Here is a 24,433-nt window from a genome sequence, read left to right on the forward strand (position 1 = left end):
TTGTGTAATGTTTTGTTTTGTTTTATGTTTTCTTCCATTCATTTTAATTCTTCCACAGAAGTTATTATTAGTTGATGAAGTCACTGAGAATAAGTCAGATAGTAAGAAAGTTAGCAGACTACAGGTAGACTCATCTAATCAGGAGACAGACAGTGGCCTTCAGAAAGTCAAAAATTTTTTATAAAGTCCAACCTGAAATCAACCTGAACCAGAACTAGAATAACCTGGAAAAAATTTTTCTTCACCGCACTTGCTTAATGAACTTCATATATATAAGCAGACACACCTTGCATAAAATTATCCCTCCATTTTCTGATCATAGGTCCTATGTTAAAGCATGTGTGGGAGGGGGAATCACACCAGGGGGGTTACATAATGGGCATGTAGAGAAGATGGTGACCTAATGGACAATGGACCAATCCATCTCCTGGTGGGAGGATCTGCCTTGAACTAAAAGTATATAGCTCAACTCATCTTGCTTCTGTATTCAGTGCTCCCTCCTCCTGAAAAGAGTGTGGGGGTCTGCTTTGGTCAAAGTGTTTAATTCTTCTGAACTCTGATGTTATAAATTTTCCTTGATACCTTTTAGTGTCAAGTGTGTTTCTCAACTCCGAAGTTGATACCAGGCTGTGGATGAGGGACTAGGAACTGAATTGGTGGTTTCTATTTCTTACACACATGATTTTAACATATTTAACCCTTTAATTTTGTTTTGGCTTGCCATCCTCCATAAAGGACAGCTACAAGAAAACAAAAGAAAGAAAATGGACTTCTTAAAATGCCTATCTCAGGTTTTGTCAGAAAATGATGCTTATCTTATGTCTTATCAGAAGTATGAGCCCTATCAAAAAGTAACTGAAAACAATTCCTACTGTATGCAGAATGTAATCTCACCCTTAGACAGCCTTAGTCCCCAGGAGGGGACTCAGATAGGCAAGGAGATTTGGCTTCTAATTTGATGAGCCTCTCCTAGGAGAGAAAGTGGGGCTGGGAGGGAAGACTGAGTGGCTAGAAATGGATATTGAATAGTAAGAGGCAGATCCTTGTAACTGCAAGAATATTGAGAAAAGTCCAGCACCCCAGTGTCCCTAGATTTTGAATACCTGCACCCCAACGGAGTTGGATTGCTGGAATCAGAAAGTTCTCTCCTTGTTGAGTTGAGATTTCATTTACACCTGGGTCATAGAACCACAAACTTGTATATTCTATTGCCTAAACTAATCTGTTTGGCTTCCCCAGTTACTTTCATCCTTGCTTTGACAAATTTTTGTTTACTCTCTGTAATTGATTTTTTGTATTATAAGCTTATGTTGTACAGGGAAAGCTAACTTGGCCAGGAAAAAGCTGTTACCCTCCAGGTTTGGGCTGGAACTATTCCCCCCACTCCCAGTGACTATGGAAAATAGCTTTTATCCTAAACCTCAAAATAATGATACCCCCTAGACTTCAAATATCTGATGTGTAAAAGATACAGTTCCATGCCAGTACCTTTCTTGAAGATGAGAGGGAAGGAATGATTGCTCAGTCAAAGTCCACAAAGGTTTAAATCAAGATTCCCTTGGGAACTTAGATTGGGACATTCCAGATGTTAATATCATATAACATCCGTTACATATGGGGACTCATTAAGGATTATCATGTCTCTATATTGCTGTTACATAGATAAGAATGATTGTTTATAAAGCATCTGATTAATATTACTAGATATTCCTTGAAGTCAGTAAGCCAGTCTTATTTCTCTCTACATCTCTCCAATTTTACCTAGGATACAGCTTTGCAAATAATAGATATTTGTTGAATAAATGATTTCAGCTCTTCTAGGAAAAAAACTACTAATGTGATTAGAACCAGTGGCAAAAAATGCATAGAAGTTCACCATGCTTGGGCAAAGAAGGGGAAAGTGTCTGCCATAAAGGATAGTTTTTCAAAGGCAGTGGGATTAAGAAGTCAGTTTTTGATAAAATTTTCCAGTCACCTAAGCCCAGTACTTGAATAATCAGGATTCCTATGGCTTGACTTCCCACTACCAACACTTTGCTGACCACTGTCAACATGAAAGTTTGATTAAAGGAGGCAAACAGGCTAGGCCGTATGCAAATTCATATTGTTTATTTCCTTAAAGCTAGCTGAAGCTAGTGAACTTGTATTTACAAGTAGCCAGAACATAAGTTTTGACTGTCTGATAAAAGAATGACCAGGCTTAAATATGTTTTACAACAATCCCAACTCAGCATGTCTGTGTCACTCAAATTCATGATCTCCATATATGATTAACCACATTATGAGAAAGGAATTTTCTGCATTGAACAAGTGGTAAATACAATAAGATAAGAGAGCTGACAAAGTGTCAGTTGAAATTATGACCCAAGATATCAGTTTTTTCTTTTACCATTAACATACCATAACATAGTATGTGTCCATAAAATATTAAGATATAAAAAAATCCCATTATTCAAGATAGTGTTGCTGGTTAAGGGTCTCAATCTTAATGGCCATAAATAGATGAAAACTGCTCTTAAGTCAATCCCATCTGGCCTTGTTGACATAGGAAGAGGTATTCTCTGAGTTTACTTAGAGAACAAAGAACCTGTTAGGTCCAGGATTTTCTTCTGATTGATTAGTTCAGACTCAGACCCTCCTTGAGGTGATTAAATGATTATCATTAGGTATGCCATTGTGACAAATATGGAAGACAAGACGAGCTGTATCCAGACTGTTTTTGTTGAATATCCTTTCCATGCTATTGTTGAATAAAAATCCTTTAACTAAAGGTTACATGATTTCCATGTATATCATTTTGTTTCATTTCTGAGACTGAATCACTGTACTTACTTAAATATAATGAATTAGGAAAAAACAGAAAAACCCACAAAGCCTCCAAGAAAAATATGTATTGGTCTCAGACTATGGAAGAACTCAGAAAGGATTTTGAAAATCAAGACCCAAAAAAGTGTTGAAGAAAAATAATACCTTTAAAATTAGACTAACCCAAATAGCAAAAGAGGTCCAAAAAGCCAATGAGGAGAAGAATGCCTTAAGAAGCAGAATTGGCCAAATGGAAAAGGAGGTTCAAAAGCTCACTGAAGAAAATAATTCCTTAAAACTTAGAATGGAGCAAGTGGAAGTTAATGACTATGAGAAATCAAGAAATTATAAAACAAAACCAAAAGAATGAAAAAATGGAAGATAATGTGAAATATCTCATTGAAAAAACAACTGACCTGAAAAATAAATCCAGGAGAGACAATTTAAAAATTTGGGGACTAGCTGAAAGCCATGATCAAAAAAAGAGCCTAGACATCATTTTTCAAGAAATTATCAAGGAAAACTGCCCTGATATTCTAGAACCAGAGGGTAAAATAAATATTGAAAGAATCCACCAATCACCTCCTGAAGGAGATCCCCAAAGGAAAACTCCTAGGAATATTGTAGCCAAATTCCAGAGTTCCCAGGTCAAGGAGAAAATATTGTAAGCAGTCAGAAAGAAACAATTTAAGTATTGTGGAAACACAATCAGGATAACACAAGATCTAGCTTCTTCTACATTAAGAGATTGGATTATGATATTCTAGAGCTCAAAGGATCTAGGATTAAAACCAAGAATCACCTACTGATTAGTTAAACTGAGTATAATACTTCAGGGGAAGAAATGGGCATTCAATGAAAAATAGGACTTTCAAGCATTGTTGATGAAAAGACCAGAGCTGAATAGAAAATTTGACTCTCAAATACAAAAATCAAAGAAGCATGAAAAGGTAAACAGAAAATAGAAATCATAAGGGACTTACTAAAGTTGAACTGTTTACATTCCTACATGGAAATATAATATTTGGAACTCATGAGACTTTTCTCAATATTAGGATAGTTGGAGGGAATATATATATGTAACACACATACACACATATACACACATATAAACAGAGGGTCCAGGGTGAGCTGAATATGAAGTGGTAATATCTAAAAAATAAAATTAAGGGATGAGAGAGGAATATATTTGGAGGAGAAAGGTAGAAATAGAATGGGGTAAATTATCTCACATAAAAGAGACAAATAAAGCTTTCACATTGGAGGGGAAGAAGGGGAAGCGAGAGGGAATGAGTGAAACTTACTCTCATTGAACTTGGCTCAAGGAGGAAATAACATATACATTGAACTGGGTATGAAAATCTATCTTACCCTATAGGAAAATACAGTGGAAAGGGATAAGAGTGGAGGATTATAGAAGGGAAGGCAAATGGGAAGAGGGGGTAATTAGAAGCAAATACTTTTGAGGAGGGACAGGGTCAAAGAAAAAACAGAATAAATGGGGGGAAGGATAGGATGGAGGGAAATACAGTTAGTATTTCACAACATGACTGTTATGGAAGTATTTTGTATGACCACACATGTATAACCTATACTGAATTGCTTGCCTTCTCAATGAGGGTAGGTGGGGAGGGAGGAAGAGAGAGAATTTGGAATTCAAAGTTTTAAAAATGAATATTAAGAATTGTTTTTACATGCAACTGGGAAATAAGACATACAGGCAATGGGGTATAGAAATCTACTGTGCTTTACAAGAAAATAAGAGGGGAAGGGAATGAGAGAAGGGAGAGGTGTGGTAGAAGTGAGGGTAGATTTCAGGAAGGGGTAATCAGAATGCACAATCTCTTGGTGGTGGGCAGAGGGGATAGATGGGGAGAAAATTTGGAACTCAAAATCTTGTGGAAGTGAATGTCAAAGACTAAAAATAAATTAATAAAAAAATTAAATTTACATTAAAAAAAGAATGTGAGCTCCTGTATCCAAGGGGCTATAAAAATGAGCATACTCTGTGACCTAGCAATACCACTTCTTGGGCTGTATCCAAAACAGCTCATAAAGATGGGAAAAGGACCCACATGTACAAACATATTTATGGCAGCTCTTTGTGGTGGCAAATAATTGGAAATTGAGGGGATACCCATCATTTGAGGAATGGCTAAACAGGTTGTGGCATATGAATGTAATGGAATACTATTGTGCCATAAGAAAGCAGGCAGACTTCAGAAAACCTGGAATGACTTATATGAACTGATGCTGAATGAGGGGAGCAAAACTAGGAGAACATTGTAGATACAGCCTCATTGTCTGATGACTAACTTTGATAGACTTGGTTCTTCTCAGCAATGCAAGATTCTAAGATAACTCCAAAAGCCTCATGATGAAAAATGCTATCCAAATCCAGAGAAATAATTATAGAAGCTGGATGCAGATCAATGCATACTATTTGCTCTCTCTTTTGTTTTGTTTCTTGTGGTTCATTCCATTGGTTATAATTCTTCTTTACAACAGGATTAATGTGAAAATGCTTAATATGAATATATATATATGTAGAGCCTATATCAGATTTCATGCCATCTTGGGGAGGAGGAGGGAAAGGAGAGAAAATTTAACACTCAGAAGCTTGTGGAACTGAATGTTGTAAACTAAAAATAAATAAAATAAAAAAAATAAAAAGTTTAGAGGAGAAAAAGAGTAAAGACAATTTCATTCTTTGTATTTGTATCCCCAGTTACTTATCCAGTACCTGGCAAATAGTAGGAGCTTAATAATTAATTAGTAATTAAAATAATAATAAAACAAGCTTGTTTATTAAGAAGGGATTCCTGTAAGAGGCAGCATTCGAGATAAATCTTAAAGGGAGCTAGGGATTCTAAGAGGCTAAGATGATAGATCAAGTATTCCAGGCATAGGGCAGCTGGTGCACAGGTGCAGACTCAGAAGATGTAATATCATGTCTAGAATGGGAATGGAAAGTATGATGGGGAATAGTCTGAGTCAATTTAAATATAGGATTGAAACCAAATGGTAAGAAACTTGAAATAACTAACAGAAGAATTAATATTTTTTAAGAGGCAAGAGGGAGCCACTGAAGCTTCTTGAATAGTGGAGTGACATGAATAAATGAATGGAAAAAATGATTAAGCATCTATGTGCACTGAATGCAAATAGGAAAAGCAAGACAACCCATGAGAAGACACACTCAGACCATCCCTTTGCAGAGACAGAAGTCCACAAATGTTGCACATTATACACATTTCAGACTTTTCTGATGCATTAATCAATTGGACTGATTTTTCTTTTTCCTTTATTTGTATTTAGAAAAAAAATTTTACTCTATAGGATGACTCTTGCGGAAGGGATGGGTGAGGGATACTGAGAGGAAACCATAATAATATAAAAACCAAAAGACACCACCAAAAACTTATTAAAAAAAGAAAAATGGTCCCTTCTCTCAAGGAGCTCATACCCTAATTAGAGGAAACAACTTGTAGAGGAAAGTTCAGCTTCAGAGCACATGGAAAGACGCAGAAGTCCTAATGGTCCAGTGATGGGGAAGATGGCAAAGTCTGAAGTTCTTAGGTTACATAAATAGATCATATGACAATGCCTGTAGATTGTTAGGGGGAGCATGTAAAGAAGTCTCTGTTCACAGATAATACTGTTCAAAAACTCTTGCTTCATCAAAACCATTCATCATACCAAACTAACCTCATTTCCTTTTTTGACAGGATTACTAAACTAGTATTCTGTGCATATAATTTCCTTAGATTTTTAGCAAAGAACTTGAGAAAATACGTTGTGGAAGATGGAAAGATATGCATTAGAGGATAAGACATATGGCTTCAGAACTGGTTGGATGGCTGAACTCAAGAATCTTTGTTAATAGTTCAGTGTCACCATGACTAAAGATCTCCAGGAATCTGTGCTCAATTCTGCATTATTTCATATTTTTATCAATGACTTGGATAAAAGGCATAGATCAGGGTGGGGCCGCATGTGGCCTTGAGACCACAGGTTTCCCATCCCTGGCATAGATAATGCTTATTTTCCAACACAAAGTTGAGAAGGATAGCTAGCACACTGTGTGACAGTCACAATGTAAAAGTTTCTTGACAAGCTAAAGTATGAAATTTAATAGGGATATAAATTCTTGCATTGGGGTACAAAAATTCAACTTCACAAATATAAGATAGGATAAGCAGGTTAATCAGTAGTTCTGAAAAAAGGTCTGGGGGTTTTGGTGGACTCCAAGGTCAATATGAGTCGACAGTGTGATGTAGCAGCCAAAAAAGCTTATTTGAACTTGGGCTGCATTGAGTACATAGTTTCTAGAATAGGGAGGTGATAACCCATACTATACACTTGTCACACTTCATCTGGAGTACTTTGTTTAGTTATGAACACTATGGTTTAAGAAAAATAGTGATACATCCCAAGAAAGAACTAAGGAATTTGATCACAGAATGCAGCAGATCATTTTCTTTTGTATTACGTTTTGGTTTGTTTTATGATTTCTCCCATTCATTTTAATTCTTCTATGCAATATGAATAAGGTGAAAATGTATTTAACAGGAATGTATGTGTAGAACCTATATAAAATTGTATGCTGTCTCAGGGAGGGAAGGGAGAGGTAAAGGGAAAGGAGATGGAGGAAGGGAAAAAATATCTAAGTTACATAGAAGTCATTGTAGAACACTGAAAACAAATAAAAGAATAATAAAAAAAAAGATAGTGATAGTGTCTGAAGGAGGACAACCAGAATGGTGACAGAAATCCAAGTCATTTCCAAGATATCTATTATGTGGAATAATTGTTTCCCCCCAAGTTGAGTCTATGACAAAGGAGGAGCTAGACAGAGATGACTAATGGGGTAAATGTTAGCTATCTTCAAGTATTTGAAAAACTTCTGGGTTTATAGGAAGCTAGATGATGTAGTGGATAGCATGGGAGACAGGAGATAGGAAGTCTTGGGTTCAAATTTGGCCTCAGACATTTACTAGCTGTGTGACTCTAGGAAAATCATTTAACTTCTGTTTGCCTCAGTTTCCCCAGCTGCAAAATGGGGATAATAATAGTATGCACCTCTCAGGGTTGTTGTCAGGATGAAATGAAATATTTACAAAGTTTGTAGCATATTAATAAATGCTTATTTCCTTCCTTCCCATGCAAGAGAGGGATAATACCCATTTTGTTTGATCCCAGAGGGCAAAAACAACGGATGAAAGATGCAAAACAACCAACTTAGGCTTGGTATCAAGTACAATTTCCTAATGATCAGAGCTGTCCAAAAATGGATTGATTTGCCTCAAGAGGTGGTGAGTTCTCTCTTCTTGGAGAACTTCAAGCAGTGACATTCTAGAATCTACTCAGTATGCCAGGCAGAAGGAAAACTTAATACCTTCTTCCTTTTGCCTAGGCTGCTTGACTGTTCATAGGGCTTAGATGAGTTGGAAGTCAACAACTTCATTCTTATAAAACAGAGAAGTAACAGACATTTTTTCATGTTTAGTTCAAAATTTTTAAAATATGTATTAAAAATAAATGGAACTCATGAAAGAAAGTAACTTGTTCTCAACACTATTTTGTACCTATTTCAACGTTCATGATGTTAATGTTCATATTTTGATTTAACAAGTGGTACAAGACTTTGGATTATTGTACAGAGTAGATGTTATACATTCTTTCTCTCCTATACATGTAATATGTAAATATATACTAAATTCTGTAATCTGAAATGAATGTATATATTAATTTAACCTAACACTTTTTTTAACCTATTTTTTCCCAAATCTATTGTTTATCAGGTATATTAACAGTTTTACAACTGGCTCTTGTACTTAATAGCCAAAGAGGAGATAATTTCATCATTTCAAAGTGCCAAATCTTTTTTAGTTTTTAGTTGCATATATCTGTAGAGTTCCTGAAAATTTCCAGGGAAACCCTAGCATACACTTCATGGGATGACCCCTATAGACCCATTCTCTATGTCAAGGGTTACAACCCTTACCATAGTTTTTCTCCCATAAAATATTTGCTATCTCCAGTAGATGGATGGTAGAGCAACTGATCCTATACTCACATCTGGAAAAATCTCTGGGGCCCTAGGTAGGCCCAAGCATTGTCCTTTCAAGTGCCTTCACTTTTTCCCCCACTTGTATTGCACTAAAGAATCCCCAAAGGTACAGTTCAGTCCTTAAACAGTCCTAAAACAAAAAGCCTTACAGGCTTTATGGAGGGCTCAAGTCTTCCACAGTTTTCATTGAGTTAAAACAGGATCACACATTAGAACTAGAAGTGTCACCAAGTCTAACCCCCTCATTTTACAGATGGAGCAGCTGAGGCCTAGAGCTAATGGGTATGGAGATCACAACTACCCCCGAATACAACAAGTAAATAACAAGCAACAAAGGTTTTTTAAAAAATGTTATAATGTCAAATGCTATAGTATTATCATTAAGGAGTGTAGTGACTATAGGAGATACCTCCTGTGGTGCAACAGACTGGACCACTAGAATTTACAAGGTTGTTTCAAAGGCTAGTCATATCCACCTTATGATTGCTGTTCAATGCTCAGTAAAGAAAACGCAAAGAGAAAAGGAAGCCAGGGACCTCAAGTTCTGGGCTCAATTCACCTAGATGAACCCCTGTACTAGCTGCCACAAGAAAGTAGCCACCATGCTACCAGGATGGAGATGGTAACTCCTTCCTTATCCCTGCTTCTTTATATTTATGAAGGGCCTGTCCCAACCCAAGAAAATGAGAGGGGAACATGAGGGGAAGGAGGAAAAGAAAATTAAATAATTAACAAGTGAAAAAGTTTTTTAAAAAAGGAAAAGGAATTATTTACCTTCCCTTCTCAGAGGGGAACATTACCAGAATAGAATACCCAGGATCTTTCTATAGGGATTAGGGACCTGAAGTCAACTGGAAGTTACCCTTTTAAAAAATTCTTCTGGATTCCTGCCACAAATAAAATACCTGACATTTCCCTCATATACTTCAGTTGATGTATGGGGCAATCCAAATGGAGTTCCAATTTTTATCTCACAGTAGAGCAAAAGGAGTTAACTTAAGAAGAAAGAAAACTCAGATAAGCCTAGAACACGTAAGGGATTCCCCAAAAGAATTAAGTGATGTAGTTTATAGGAGTTGGACTTTCATATTCCAGATGAGTTTTCCAGGTATGACAATAAAAGGGTAGGGAGCTAGGCCCTCTCCCACTCTGTAAAGGGATCCTCTCAGTTTTGTACCCACTTATATGGACCAGGTTCAGTTCTTAGGAAGCCTGACCTCTAAAGAACAGGATCAAGACCTTTTTCTCACTTAGAACTGTATGTGTAGTCTGGAGTCTACCTTTCTAAAGTTCTGATGTAGCTTTCACGCAGCCTCCTCCTCCTTTAGCCATTATAGGGGAGTAAACACGGGTCTGCCTATCGTTTGCTGTGTTACTCCTAAGGACTGTGCCTTCAGAAGCATATGCTTTCCCAGAAATGGCCAGAGCCACAAAGCAAACTCTTCATGGGGTAGTGTTGGCAAGCCCATGTCCACTCATGCTCTATGAGGTACAGCCCCCATTACACATGAAGCAAATTTCCATTTATTATAAGTGTTTTATTTAAATCATATATGCCATTACAAGAATATTTCCCCTGAGAAGTTTACAATTATTCCATGTATATATGTTAGAATTCTTACCCTGTATTTACTGCAGTATAAGAAAGTTTCCTAATGAAGATGAATTATGTTTCATTTATTTTAAGTTAAAAGTATTAGTAATTATTTTAAAATAGACATTTAATGCCACTGGTGCTTTGGTCATTAAAAAACCCTAACTCCTACCAAAGTTATAACTAATTTGGTTTTTCCTTATACTGTAAATAAATACTATCTATAATCAGTGATGTATAAAGTATTTAATGATAATCTAAGATCAAAACTGGTGATGTGAGCTACCTGGAGCTATCCCATCATCTATACCCTTCCAAATTCTACTTTGCATTTATTGGTCATTTGTGGAGACAAAGCCTGATAGACAAGTGACCTTGGGGTTGGGAAGATCTGGGTTTATGTGTTACTTCTGATAGAAACTGGTTATATGAGTTAACATCTCACTTTCAGTTCCCCAGGAATCTCTCTAATACTATGCAATGCAGAACAGCTATTGATCTGCACTGGTAGGGGAAATTTCCTCATGAGGAGTTCCCTATACTGATGAAATTACAGATCCAGGCCAAAGAAAAAGTCACTCATTAACATGTGGCTAAGAATAACGGTTTTACTAAATAAATAGAACACTTGTTTGCAGGGAAATAAAACTAACGTTTGCCCAAAATACCCCCTAAATTTTTGAAACTATCTTTCAGATTACTATGTTAAATTTATTTCTAGTTCTTTAAAAATATGAGATATTTTCAATTTCACTCCATTTCAGGGTTGTTCTTGAAGAGATACTCTGCCTATAATTGAAATAAAAAGAAAACATTAGCCATTTTCAAAACACTTCTTATAAAGATATGTTTTTATACAAATAATGACTAGGAATTTTATGACAAAATAATTAAAACTATTATGACAAAATTAAGGTTCTGTATAAGTTGTAAATATATTTGAGGTTCTAAACCAAAGGATAGCAAACATTTCTCCACATTAATTAATTTAGATTCTTTGTTTTCAATTGGGATACCTCCAGTGTGTGAGCCACATGCACAATGGAGTATTTGGGAAAGGGCAAGGATCTAGACTGACATGAAGGACATGTCCATCACAAAAACTGATAAAGTGAATTGGTTAGAGACCTCAGACTATAATGGAAAGGGTACCTACATCAGTGAAATCATGGATTCATTTTCTAACATCTACTTTCAAGATGGTGTAATTTTTTTTTAAAAAAGTTAACTGTCTCCTTACCAGAAAATCGACAGGATCATCTGGCCTGACCTTACAACATTCATTCAGGCCTCGCATGAGTGTTGGCATCACATTTGTCATTAAATAGTTTCTAAGTGGAACAGACTGTGCCTCTAGTAATTCTCTTTCTTCTCTTTTTACTTCCTCTAGTCGTTTATTCTGCAAATAGAATATTTGAGAAAAAAAACTCAATGAAGTATCAAATGCCAATGAATACAAATTAACATTTTAGACCTAGGAGGTTGTGGGAGACTATGGCATATGGTTCAGATTGTGAACACACACACACACACTCTCATAGGGGGAGGTTGGAGGGGAGCAGAGAGAGAAGGTGGATTATTTCTCTTCTTGGAAGCAGTATTTCCTTCTTCCCTTCCTGTTCCTACTTGAGATTTTCCCTAAGGCAGTTTGACATAATAAACAGAATACTGGACTTGAAGTCAGGAAGCTTGAAGTTCAAATCTGGCCTTAAAACACTTGCTAGCCATGTGGTAGAGAAGAAAAAAAAACATTGTATCTGGAATCAAATGACCTAGTTTCAAAAGCTGGCTTGGTTACTTATTATCTGCCTTGTTCTAGGCATTTATCATCTCTTGGCCTAAGTTTCCTTATCTATATCTATATCCTTATCTATAAAAGAGGATAATCACAGCACATACCTCATAGGGTTACTGTGAGGATCAGTAACCCTCAATGCATTATGTAAATGTCTACTAGTATCTTCTGCAGGGAACAATGTAAATTATCTACCTTGTGTAGATGGCCCCATCCTGCTTAGACTCCTTTAAGACTAATGCCAATTGTCACAGTTGATTCTTCATTGCTTTCCCTCCATTTACCACTGCCATCATGTAAAGCAGCTATTTCACCCCAACTTTATACCAGCTCACAGTTACAATGATCATATATCCCAGATTTTCTGGGACAATACAAACTTCAAAGTTGATTGACATATATGAGTTTATAATAATGACATGTCCTTTGCCAGACCACATGTTTCAATTTTTGGTTCAAATACTATGGTCAGTGTATCCATAATATACTTTCATAATATGCCATTAAGCCCACGGAGTAGCTCAACAAAATCCAGCTATAACTATCAATCACTCAGCATTTATCGAGTTCCTATTACGTGTCAGGCACTGTGGTAGACCTGTGGGAATTTAAAGACAAAAATGAAAAAGCCTCTGCCTTTAGGGAAAATATATTCCATCAGAGAAGACACATCATCCATCTGTAAATAAATTCATACAAAATAAATACTAGGTAATTTGATGTAGGAAGTTATTACCAGCTTGAGGTTAGGCAAAATGTGGTGAGAATTTTAAAAAGCCTCATTGGTAAGGGATACCATTAAAATATAAACCCGAAGTATAAAAATATCAATGGCATTGAACTAAAGTGTTGTAGAGAACAATAAAGTGAAGGTTATTTCTGAATGTCCACATTCTTTTGGCATTTGTCTTTATCTTGCCTTAAAAAAATTCCTGGGGGAGAAATTATACAGTACATAGGCATCAATAACTTTAATTCCCAAAATGATTCTTTATTATGAACCTCTTAAACTTTTTTGCTTGACTTTTAAGGCTTTCCATAAATTGACTCTAAACCTAGATCTCCAGCATTATTTCTCACTACTTTTCAACAAATCTTCTCCTCTAATTAAGATGGTTTCCCTGCTGACGCCTTCACCGTAGGCAAAATTCCAACTCCCTGTTTTGTTCATACTATTCCCCCAACCTGAAATGTTTTCTTCTTTCTTAAAGGGAGCATAGTATACTGGAAAAAGGAGTAGTACTTGGCATTACAAGAGACCTGGGTTTGAATTCTGACCCTGGCACATATTAGTTGGGCACCCTGGGTACTTCATTTAACTCCTCTGAGTCTCATTTTTTCTCATTTGTAAAATAGGGATAATAATATCTATATCACCTACCTCAGAGGGGTGCTGTGAGTATCAAATGAGAAAATCTATGCAAAATGCTTTAAAACCTTAAAGCACTATAGAAGTGCCAGCTATTATGTTTACTGTTATTCCTCTCTGCCTGTCCAAATAACTATCCACCTTTCAAGGTTCATCTTAGGCATGAATATGATAGGTCTAGCCAATAATGATCTTCTGTTTTTTTCTGTAAACTCCTACTGCAATTACACTCACTATTTAAGTCATAAGATCATAGTTCAGAGTTGAAACATACCTTAGAGGCTACATAGTCCAACTCCTTCTTATTTTACAGGTGAGAAAACTAGAAACAGTGTATTTATTTTTCATATGTGTTATGACCTGTCCCCAAAAATAAACTGTATAGGGCAGGGGATTTTTATAAACTATAAAATTTCATATAAGTGTGAGCTATTATTTGAATATTTGACTTTAAGGCCTGGCACAGGCCTCACTACCTCAACATCTCTGAAGACTTATAAAGCATTTCCTTCAAAATAATCTTGTGCCCCAATTGATAAATGGTCAAAGGATATGAACAGGCAATTTTCAGAGGAAGAAATTAAAGATATCTATAATCATATGTAAAAATGCTCTAAATCACTTTTGATTAGAGAGATGCAAATCAAAACAACTCTGAGGTACCACATCACACCTATAAGATTGGCAAACATGACAGAATAGGAAAATGATAAATGTTGGAGAGGATGTGGGAGAGTTGGAACACTAATTCATTGTTGGTGGAGTTGTGAGCTCATCCAACCATTCTGGACAGCGGTTTGGAACTATGCCCAAAGGGCTACAAAAATGTGCATACCCTTTGACCTAGATATATCACTTCTAGGACTGTATCCCCAAGAGATCATAAAAATGGGAAAGGGTCCCACATGTACAAAAATATTTATAGCAACACTCTGTATAGTGGCCAAAAACTGGAAATCAAGAAGATGCTCATCAATTGGGGAATGGCTGAATAAATTATAGTATATGAATGTAATGGAATACTATTGTGCTGTAAGAAATTATGAACAGGAAGACTTCAGAGAGGCCTGGAAAAACTTATATGATCTGATGCTGAGTGAAAGGAGCAGAACCAAGAGAACTTTCTGCACAGCAACGACCACAGTGTGTGAGAGTTTTTTCTGGTAGGCTTGGATCTTCATAGCAATGCAAAATGCCTTCCACATTCAGAGAATGAACTATGGAATTCAATCGCAGAATGTAACAGATCATTTTTTTGTGTGTGTGTATGTATCATGTTTTGGTTTGTTATATGATTTCTCTCATTTATTTTAGTTCTTCTACACAGCAAGACTATAATGAAAAATGTATTTAATAGGAATGTATGTGTAGATCCTATATAGAATTGTATGCCATCTTGGGGAGGGAGGGGGGTGAAGGGGGTAGGTAATGGGAAAAAAATCAGTTTTATGGTAGTGATTATAGAGCATTAAAAATAAATAAAATGAATATATTAAAAAAAACAACCTTGTGCAGTAGGTAATGTAAGTGTTATTATCTCCTCTTTATAGAAAAGGAAACAGAATCTGAGAGTCAAAGTGTTATGCTGAGGGTCACACAATCCTTCATTCATTCAAAAAGCATTTATTAAATACCTACTATGTGACAGAACCTATACTAGGGACTGGACAAAGACAAAACCCAAACAGAAGGATGGGAGGTAGTGTGTTCCAGGACTGGGTGACAGCCTCTGCAAAGGCATGGGGACATAATATGGTACTCTGTGCACTGGTGAACAACAAGCAGGCCATTCTGGACAAAATGCAGTCTGCATGAAGAGGAATAATAATGGTGGACAGGTAGGCTTGAGCCTGGTTGTAAAAGGCTTTAAATGTCAAACATACTAGACTATATTCTATCCTGGAGGCAAGAGGGAATTATTGGAAATTCTTGTAAAGGAGAGTGACATAGTGAAATCTACACTTATAGTAATATCATTTTGGGCTGAAAGACCGACTAGGTGGCTTACAGTAATATCTAGATGAAATGAGATAATAGGAGTGTAAGTAAGGAGGATTTTGTTATCCTTTTAGAGTTTAGTTCCTCAGAGTCCATGGTCATGGCAATGCCTAGTTTCCAGGTCTTGGATAATAATAGTCTCAAGGATCCTAGACAGTAATTCCCAGAAACATAGTGATAGGCAGTCCTACTGAAGCTATGCAATGAGATATGGGGTGACATAATTGATATTTATTACATTTGTACAGAATGACGATATGGCTAAAGTTAACCTGTAAGACCACTGTTGGCAATATGTCTTCTTTGTCTGTTGCCCTATAAAGCAAGTGGGCACTGTGAGGTGGGAAGCCACAGGGAATCCATAGTGGAAGTCATAGGAACCCATAGGGGAATCTTGACCAGCCCCCACCAAGGTGTGAGGGGATTTAGGAGAGTGTACAAGCTGTGCCTGTTTTGAATGACCCCATCAAGATGTAGGGGTAGTTGCCCCCACTTAAAGAAAGGTGAATATGGAATGCTGTAGGAGCTGGTTCTCCCATTATCAGCAACCTTTTTGAGAAGACTAGACTAGAACAATGTAAGATTATTAACTCCTCTGAAGGTGTCTGTCTGACCAGATCGAGTGAACCTGTTAGAGGACAGAATCCAAAACTCCAGTGCTTCCCATGTATTATCTGTGAAACATAGGGCTAACCTACAGTAACAGCAGTGTGAATGAAGAGAGGTTGTTACATGTAAGAGATGTTGTGCAGGTAGAAATATTAACACTTGGCATCTGATTGGCTGAGGAAAAGGGAAAGGTTTAAAGTTGTAAACCTGAATGGCTGGAAGGATGGAGGTGCCTTCAACAGAAATAAGAAAGTAAGTAAGTAAGTAAGAGGAAAATGTTTGGCAGGCTAGGTAATAAGCTCCGTTTTGGATATAGAAACTTTGATATGCTTAAGTAACATCAGGGGAGATATATAAGGCAGCTTGCAATATAGAGACAGCATTCAGGAGAGTAAATAGGGTTATCTATATCTACACATCTACACCTACATGGATACACACACACACACACACACACACACACACACACACACATATACATACCCATGCCCATATATCTGATTGGGAGTCATCTACATAAAGGTAGAAAGTTAACCCATTGGGCTGTGCTGATAAGATAATGAAGAGAGGACAGGACTCAGGATACAATGTCACATCATACTTGCAAACTCCAGGGATTAAGCATATGAAGAAGAGTGACATTATACTATAGGGAAGTAGGGCAAAGGTTAATAGCTCCATCTAGCCTCTTTCAGTCTTATTCCTGGTAAGAGATAGAAAAGAATACATGGGAGTAAAAAAAAAAAAAAAAAGATACTGAAAGGAATTTTTTTACTCTAAGCCAAAGAATCTGACTGAACCTTTCATGTGGCAGTACAAGACAGAAAGTTCAAAAGAAAGCCTTAAGTGCTCTGATGCTATGAGTGGATAGAGAACTCCCAATCTATCCACCACATGGGGGAAAGACATTTAAAAACTGAAGGCCCACAAATGACAAAAAGGACCAGTAGACACCAAACAGAGAAATGGCCTAATGATATCACCAGTACACATTTTCAGCTCTTGAAAAAACAAATAGCAACACTTGAGGAAGAGAAGCACTCCAGAAGAGATGCTACTTTAAAAAGAGTAAGGCTTGGTTACATATAACTTTTGATCACCAGTGATACAAGACAACTTTTGTTCTTTATTATTTGTGTACCTTTGTGCATGTCCCCCTTTTATTCACATTTCCCTTTATGCATATTTCTTACCCACAGAGTTCCCTGAATTTATCCCTTCTTCCAACAATGGAATTCCAACCTGTGGGAGAGTGTACCCTTGTGTCTTGTGTGTGTATAAGGAGTCTTTCTTATCACTTATTTTGCTATCCTATTTAATTAAATGTCTTTTGCTTTGAGCTAATGTGACCTCTAGTTGGTTAATTAAAAAAATACAGCTGTGGGGGCTCACAAGTAATATTGTGAAGAGCTTTGAACTCTAAGCTAAGAAGATTCCCAAGAGTAACATGTGAAAGCATTTGTACAAGGTAACAGCAATGACTGAAACACACATCTTCTGACTCAGCATGTAGCACTCTTTCCATTACAGCATTCTCTCAGACACAGCAGGCAGCATTCAGTAAATATTTATTAACTAATCTATTTTAATTATCTCCTATATAACATTTTCTTCACAACACTTTAGAGTAGTGAATGGATACTCAATAAATACCTCATTAATATAGGGAACTGATTTACATTTACGAGAACAAAAATCATTCCCCAATTGATATGGATGAAAGATATGAACAGGTGCTTTTCAGGAAAGAAATCCAAGCTATCAATAACAGTCATAAAAAACATGCTTTAAATCACTAATAATTAGAAAATACAAATTAAAACAACTGCAAGATTCTACCTCATTCCCATAAGAATGACAAAGCTGACAAAAAAAGGAAAATGCTGGGAAAATGGGTTCAAATGCTAGAGGGCTATGGGAAAACAAGTACATTCATGCAGTTTGGTGGAAATGTGAACTGTTCCAGGCAATCTGGAAAGCAATTTGGAACTACTCCCCAAAAGTATTAAACCAAGCAAATCCTTCAACACAGTGATACTAACATTAGGTCCATACCTCAAAGAGATAAAAGAAGAAGAGGATTCATATGTAAAAAAATATAGTGACTCTTTTTGAGGTACCACAGAATTTAAAACTGAGGGGCTACTCATCAATTGGAGAATAGCTAAACAAGTTATAGTATATAAATGTAGTGGAATATTATTGTATTGTATTATTGTGAAGAGAGCTGAACCAGAAAAACAAATTATATAACAATAATATTATTGCAAGGACAACTCTAAAAGACTTTAGAACTCTAATAAAAGCAATGACCAATCACAATCCGAGAGGACTCATGGTGAAACAAGCTACCAAATTCCTGACAGTGAGGTGATGGACTCAAGAATGCAGACATATTTTTTTTTTTTTGCCATACTCAATGGCGGAATTTGTTTTGCTTGACTATACATGTTTATAATGGGTTTTACTTCTCTTTCTCAGTGAGGAGAAGAGGAAAGGTACAGAGAAAGAATAAAATTTTACTGATTTAAAAAAATAAAAATTTCATTTACAATTGATTGAAAAGACAATAATTCTTTGAAACATATTCTCAAATCACAGAGTAGTTATGTGGCATTAAGCAAATCACTGAAAGTATCCATTTCTTCATCTTTAAAATGAGGAAGGCCAGACTTACAGGTAAAAAACAATGACAGCTATCTTCAACTTTCTGAAAAGCTGTTATGTAGAAGAAAGACTATACCTATCCTGGATGGCCCCCAAAGGAAGAACAGGAAATAAGGAGTGGAAATTACAAAGAGGCAAATTTAGGCTTGATATAAAGAAAATCTTTCCTTTTAATTAGAACCATCCAAAAGTGGAATGAGTTTCTATGCTCCTATGAGCTCAGGAAATAGCAGTGTCTTCACTGGGGGGTCTTTAAACAGAAGCTGCTGAATAACCAACCACTTGAAGAGCATGTTTTAGTGAGCATCAGTGAGGTTGGAATAGATGGCTGCTGAGAATCTTTCCAGTGTAAAAATTCTGCATAGAATTGTTGTCACTATATTAAATTGTTCTCTTGATTCAGTCATTTACCTCAGTTCATACAAGTCTTCCCAGGTTTTTCTAAAACTGTCTTCTTCAGGTTTAGACAAATATAACAGAAAAAAAATCAAAAAAGAAATTAAGGAACAGCACTATGTATTATAAAAATTAAATATAATAGTCTTTTTGAAATTACTGAATGGGAATGTTAAGTAATATACTTTTGTTTTTAGCACTACATCATACTGTTGACTGACCATATAGGAGATTTATAGTTAAGTTAGGAACGTGAGAGATTGTTCAGATGCTCAGCCCTCCCATGTAGACCCCAGCAAAGATCTAAAAGGACAGAAGATTTAAAAAATGACCAAGAAGACCAAAGGGAAATATCAGTAGGATTCCACTGAGTCTAGTCCAGGGGCAGGGAACCTGCAACTGTGGCCCTCTAGGTCCTCAAGTGTGGCCCTTTAACTGAATCCAAACTTCACAGGTTCCCCACCCCTGGTCTAAAACTATACAATAAAAAGGCTATAAGTCTGAGGCTACACAGAAAAGGATCATGTCAGGAAAGAGTGAAAGTTAGCACAAATTCCAATAAAGAGAGACCATTTGACCATTTAGAGGATATTTTATCAAACTATGAAGCTAGCAAGAGCTCTGGTTAATTGAAGCTTGAAGCCAAAGGGTACTAAAATAGAGATATTCCAGGAGTCTGGACACCAGCATATGGTGTGGTTTGTAGGGCCTAATGCCAGTGGGATCTTTACTCTGGCCAATTGAAGCAGGAGCAAAGAACAGACCAATCTCCACAGCTCACAGCATAGGAATGCAGGGTGAGATAATGCATGCCCTGGAGCAATTCAGAATCACACAAGAGAAAAAACTCATTTGAATACAAGGTACCTATGACTGGGGGCCCTGTAGGAGGTCTGCAACCAATGCAATCTCCAATGTTTGATTAAGCCCTGCCAAGGCCGCAGTAGGAGATAGAACTACCACCTACTGGGAAGTGCTTAAGTAGTATAAAGAAACAAGGTGAGGCCAGTAACCACATTGGGTTTCACATTGTGAAATTAAAACAAAAGCTAGAGTTGGGGGAAGAAGGGAGGGCCTAGAACCATTCACAACTTTAGCAGTAGGAGCACCAAGACTATAAGAGAGAAAAGGACCAAACAGGGGGTAGTCCATTCAATCCAAGAATGTAGGTGGGTATAAAACCTGGTCAGGGTACAAAGTTCTAAATCCTAAACTAAAGTTAGAGATATAAGCAAATAGAAGAAAATACCAAATAGAATAATAAAGAAAGTCTGAGTTGAGAGAAGCCCAAAAGGTTAATCCTTGATAATTTCATGAAAGATGATGTCTAGGCTCTTCTTTTGATCATGGCTTTCAGGTAGTCCCATAATTTTTAAATTGTCTCTCCTGGATCTATTTTCCAGGTCTGTTGTTTTTCCAATGAGATATTTCACATTATCTTCCATTTTTCCATTCTTCTCTCTTTGTTCTGTGATTTCTTGGTTTTGCATAAAGTCATTAGCCTCCATCTGTGCCATTCTAATTTTGAAAGAACTATTTTCTTCAGTGAGCTTTTGAATCTCCTTTTCCATTTGGCTAATTCTGCTTTTGAAAGCATTCTTCTCCTCATTGGCTTTTTGAACCTCTTTTGCCAATTGAGTTAGGCTAGTTTTCAAGGTGTTAATTTCTTCAACATTTTTTTGGGTCTCCTTTAGCAGGGAGCTGATCTGCTGTTCATGCTTTGACTTTATGTCTCTCATTTCTCTTCCCAGCTTTTCCTATACCTCTCTAACTTGATTTTCAAAATTTTTTTTGAGCTCTTCCATGGCCTGAGCCCATTGGGTGGGCTGGGACACAGAAGCCTTGATTTCTGTGTCTTTGCCTGATGGTAAGCATTGTTCTTCCTCATCAGAAAGGAAGGGAGGAAATGCCTGTTCACCAAGAAAGTAATCTTCTATAGTCTTATTTCTTTTCCCTTTTCTGGGCATTTTCCCAGCCAGTGACTTGACCACTGAATATTCTCCTCACACCCACCTCGCCTCCTGATCCTCCCAGCCAGCATTTGGGGTCTGAGATTCAAATGCTGCTTCCAGCCTTAGGGCTTTTGGCGGGGGCAGGGCTTCTATTCAGTGTGAGATTAAGTTCAGGTGGTCAGGTTGGGGCAGGGCCACCTCTCAGGCTCAGTTCCCTCAGGGGGTTTATGCACAGACCTTCCACAATGGATCCAGGCTCCTGCCCCCTTGGGGAGCCCCGGTCTGCAGCCACCTCTCAGCTTCTACCTCCCGGGGGGGGGGGCCCTGAGTTATGGGGGCACCCCACTCCCCTCTCAACCCGCCAAAGAGACTCTCTCACCGACCCCCGTCACGTGTGGGTGGAGGGACTTGTGCGGCCGCTGGAGATCCCGTCCCTGAAGCCTGCTCAGATCTGTATCTCTTGGTGCCACGGCCACGGCAGGTCTGGGCTGGGCTCCACGTCTGCAGCGCGACGGACCTTTTGCGAGAGGTTTGCAGGTCCCTCTGTGGGTGGAGGGACCCGCCTGGCCGCTGGAGATCCCGTCCCTGAAGCCCGCTCAGATCTTTTCCTCTCGGTGCCGTGGCCGCGGCAGGGCTGTACTCAGCTCCTAGTCCCGGCGCCCAGTCCGCAGTGCAAAGGACCCCCGGCGAGAGGTTTGCAGGTCTCTCCAGAACAGAAATCTCCCTTGTTCCAATGTTCCGTGGCCTCTGGGTGCAGAATTCGCCGTGAGTTACTTCCCTGTAGCTGTTCTATGGGTTGTGGGTTTGAAGCTATGTGTATGTGCATCTTTCTACTCCGCCATCTTGGCTCTGCCCCCAAAAGGTTAATCCAGAAAAATGAGTAACTCCACAAGTACAAGGAGATTCTAGGTTGGTCTCAAGGATTATAAGAATGTATGGAAGAATGGAGCAACAATTTAATAAGTGAAATTGGAAATGAAACTAGGGTTCTTATGAGGAAAATGAGAAGAAGAGCTGGGGCAGAAGGTGGAAAACTATGCAAAGTAGTACACTAGTTGAAAAACAGAATAAAGAAAACAATTCAATGAAACTGTCCACCTCCCACTGAATTGATACATAAAATCGATAAAAACAAATAAAACAAGAAAAAGATAAATAAAAGTTTTACAACTAACTGAATGGAAGGCTAGAAAATCTGATTTTTAAAAAGAAAATCAAATCTTCAAAATATAAAATGAAAAAGGAGAATTTACAACAAATGAACAGGAAATAAAGGAAATTATTTTTCCAGGTTACATAACAAAGCTGAAAAATTAAAAAAAAAAGAAATATTAGAACAAAGTCAAAAGATTGAAAAATTAGCAGAATATGCAAGATATCTTCTAGCAAAAACAACTGACCTGAAAAACAGGTCAGAGAGAGAATTTTAAAAATCATTGGATTCTCTGAAGTTAAAAAAAAAGACAATACAAATTTCAAGAAGTTATAAAAGAAAAATGGCAAGATCTAGAAAGACAAGATAGCAAAATTAAAATAGAAAAAAATCCATTGATTATCTCTTAAAAGAAATCCTGATAATGTTTAATATAAAATTTTGGAATAATCTCTTTGTTCTCTCTGAAGCAAACTCAGAGGGTGCCTCTTCCTATGTCAACAAAGCCAGCCAAGGCTGACTCTACATTCCTTAGGAGACCTTTAACCTAAGACACTATCTTGAATAATGGGACTTTCTTTTATATCTTCTTATCTATAGACATATACTATGTTATGGCATATTAATAGTAAAGAAAATATAGACATCTTAGGTCATAATTTCTATTGAACTTTGTTTATCCTTTCCTATGTCAGTTATCTGTTTAGGGCAGGAAGCCTGCCACTCACTAGTGGTGGGATTTCCTTCCTTGTCACCGAGACATATGTTTACCCAGCCTGGAATCGCAAGGCCTGACCAACATTACTTTGTTAATTGTCTTGTCTTACTGAATTTATGATACGTTCAACTAGGAGAGTTCCTTTCTCACAGCAAAATGTATATCAGCCAGAAGATTTCTGCACTGGGTAGGCAGAACATTTCTGGCTCCATAATGCATTATGTTACCATTGTCTTTAATAGGGAATTGATTAATTAATTAATTAAATCATAAAATGTATGCATTTAGCCTGTTGCCTTTTCTTTAACCAAGTTTTCAGGTCAACAATCCCTAACTGGAAACACTAGGAATGTCATGGCAAAAATGCATCAAGCACACAGAAAGATCTCAAGTAGCAAGGAACCACAGTCAGGATCTCACAAGAATTGGTCGTTTCTACTTAAAATGACATGAAATCCTGGAAAACAATATTCTAAAAGACCAAAAATAAAGACTTACAATCAAGAATAACAACATGCAACCCAAAGGAAAACAAAGGAAATGTGATTGGAAATTAAAGCATACCTGATGAAAAGATAAGAGCTGAATAGAAACTTTGAAGTACAAACACAAAATTTAAGAGAAACACATTTGAGCAGTTAGGAAGGGGGTTAAATGCCAATGAAGTGCTCAAGAATCCATGTGGATTGGCTGTGTAAAGTGAAAAGGAAAGCTGGTTACTTCTTGGGCATGCCACACCCTTGAAATATTGGCATGATGTTATTTTCACTCCTTTCTCCCTGAGCTCCATCTCAGCAGAAAGACCTCTATGAACATGTATGGAAGGGGACAACAGAGAAATCAATTCTGTAGTCAAGCCTCAATATATAGTTACACTACTTGATCTTTCTCTACTTTAGAGAAGTTTATCATATATAACAATTACTAATGTTTACTCTTCTGAGATCCCAATTGAGATAAAATTCATGATTTAAACAGGTCTGAAGCCTCTGTCTTTTCCACATTAATCTGTATAGCTTGTCCTAACTAGCTCTATTTCTTTTCATAGTACCTTATTCACAAATGATGAAACAGACTGACCAGAACAATAATAATTAAGTTTTATCTAGATGTATTACACATGAAATTTTAACACTTCTAACTGAAGTTTTGGAACAAGAACTCTCTATCTATGGAATGTGGAGATAAAGAAGACAAGTAGGATGGGAAGGAAATAATAAAATCATCAAACAAACTTGAACAGTCATGGTTTCTCTCTCACTCTGGTAGCATCTACATAATTTATTCCACTCCTCATAACAGAG

At 37.1% G+C, this 24,433-nt stretch overlaps 1 protein-coding gene across 3 annotated transcripts in view; it reads right to left on the reverse strand.

Moving 5' to 3' along the window:
- Positions 1 to 10,395: 10,395 nt before the first annotated feature.
- Positions 10,396 to 24,433, reverse strand: part of AK7 (adenylate kinase 7) — a 104,849-nt gene continuing 90,811 nt past the window's right edge. For all 3 annotated transcript variants that reach the window (XM_072630305.1, XM_072630306.1, XM_072630307.1), the window contains 2 exons: positions 11,713 to 11,871; positions 10,396 to 11,261 (listed from right to left, as the gene is read on the reverse strand). In XM_072630305.1, the coding sequence (XP_072486406.1) occupies positions 11,223 to 11,261; positions 11,713 to 11,871 (198 nt within the window). In that variant the 3' untranslated portion in view covers positions 10,396 to 11,222. The remainder of the gene's footprint in view (positions 11,262 to 11,712; positions 11,872 to 24,433) is intronic.

The sequence above is a fragment of the Notamacropus eugenii genome, chromosome 1, assembly GCF_028372415.1.
Source record: "Notamacropus eugenii isolate mMacEug1 chromosome 1, mMacEug1.pri_v2, whole genome shotgun sequence".
In the NCBI taxonomy this organism is placed as follows: domain Eukaryota; kingdom Metazoa; phylum Chordata; class Mammalia; order Diprotodontia; family Macropodidae; genus Notamacropus; species Notamacropus eugenii.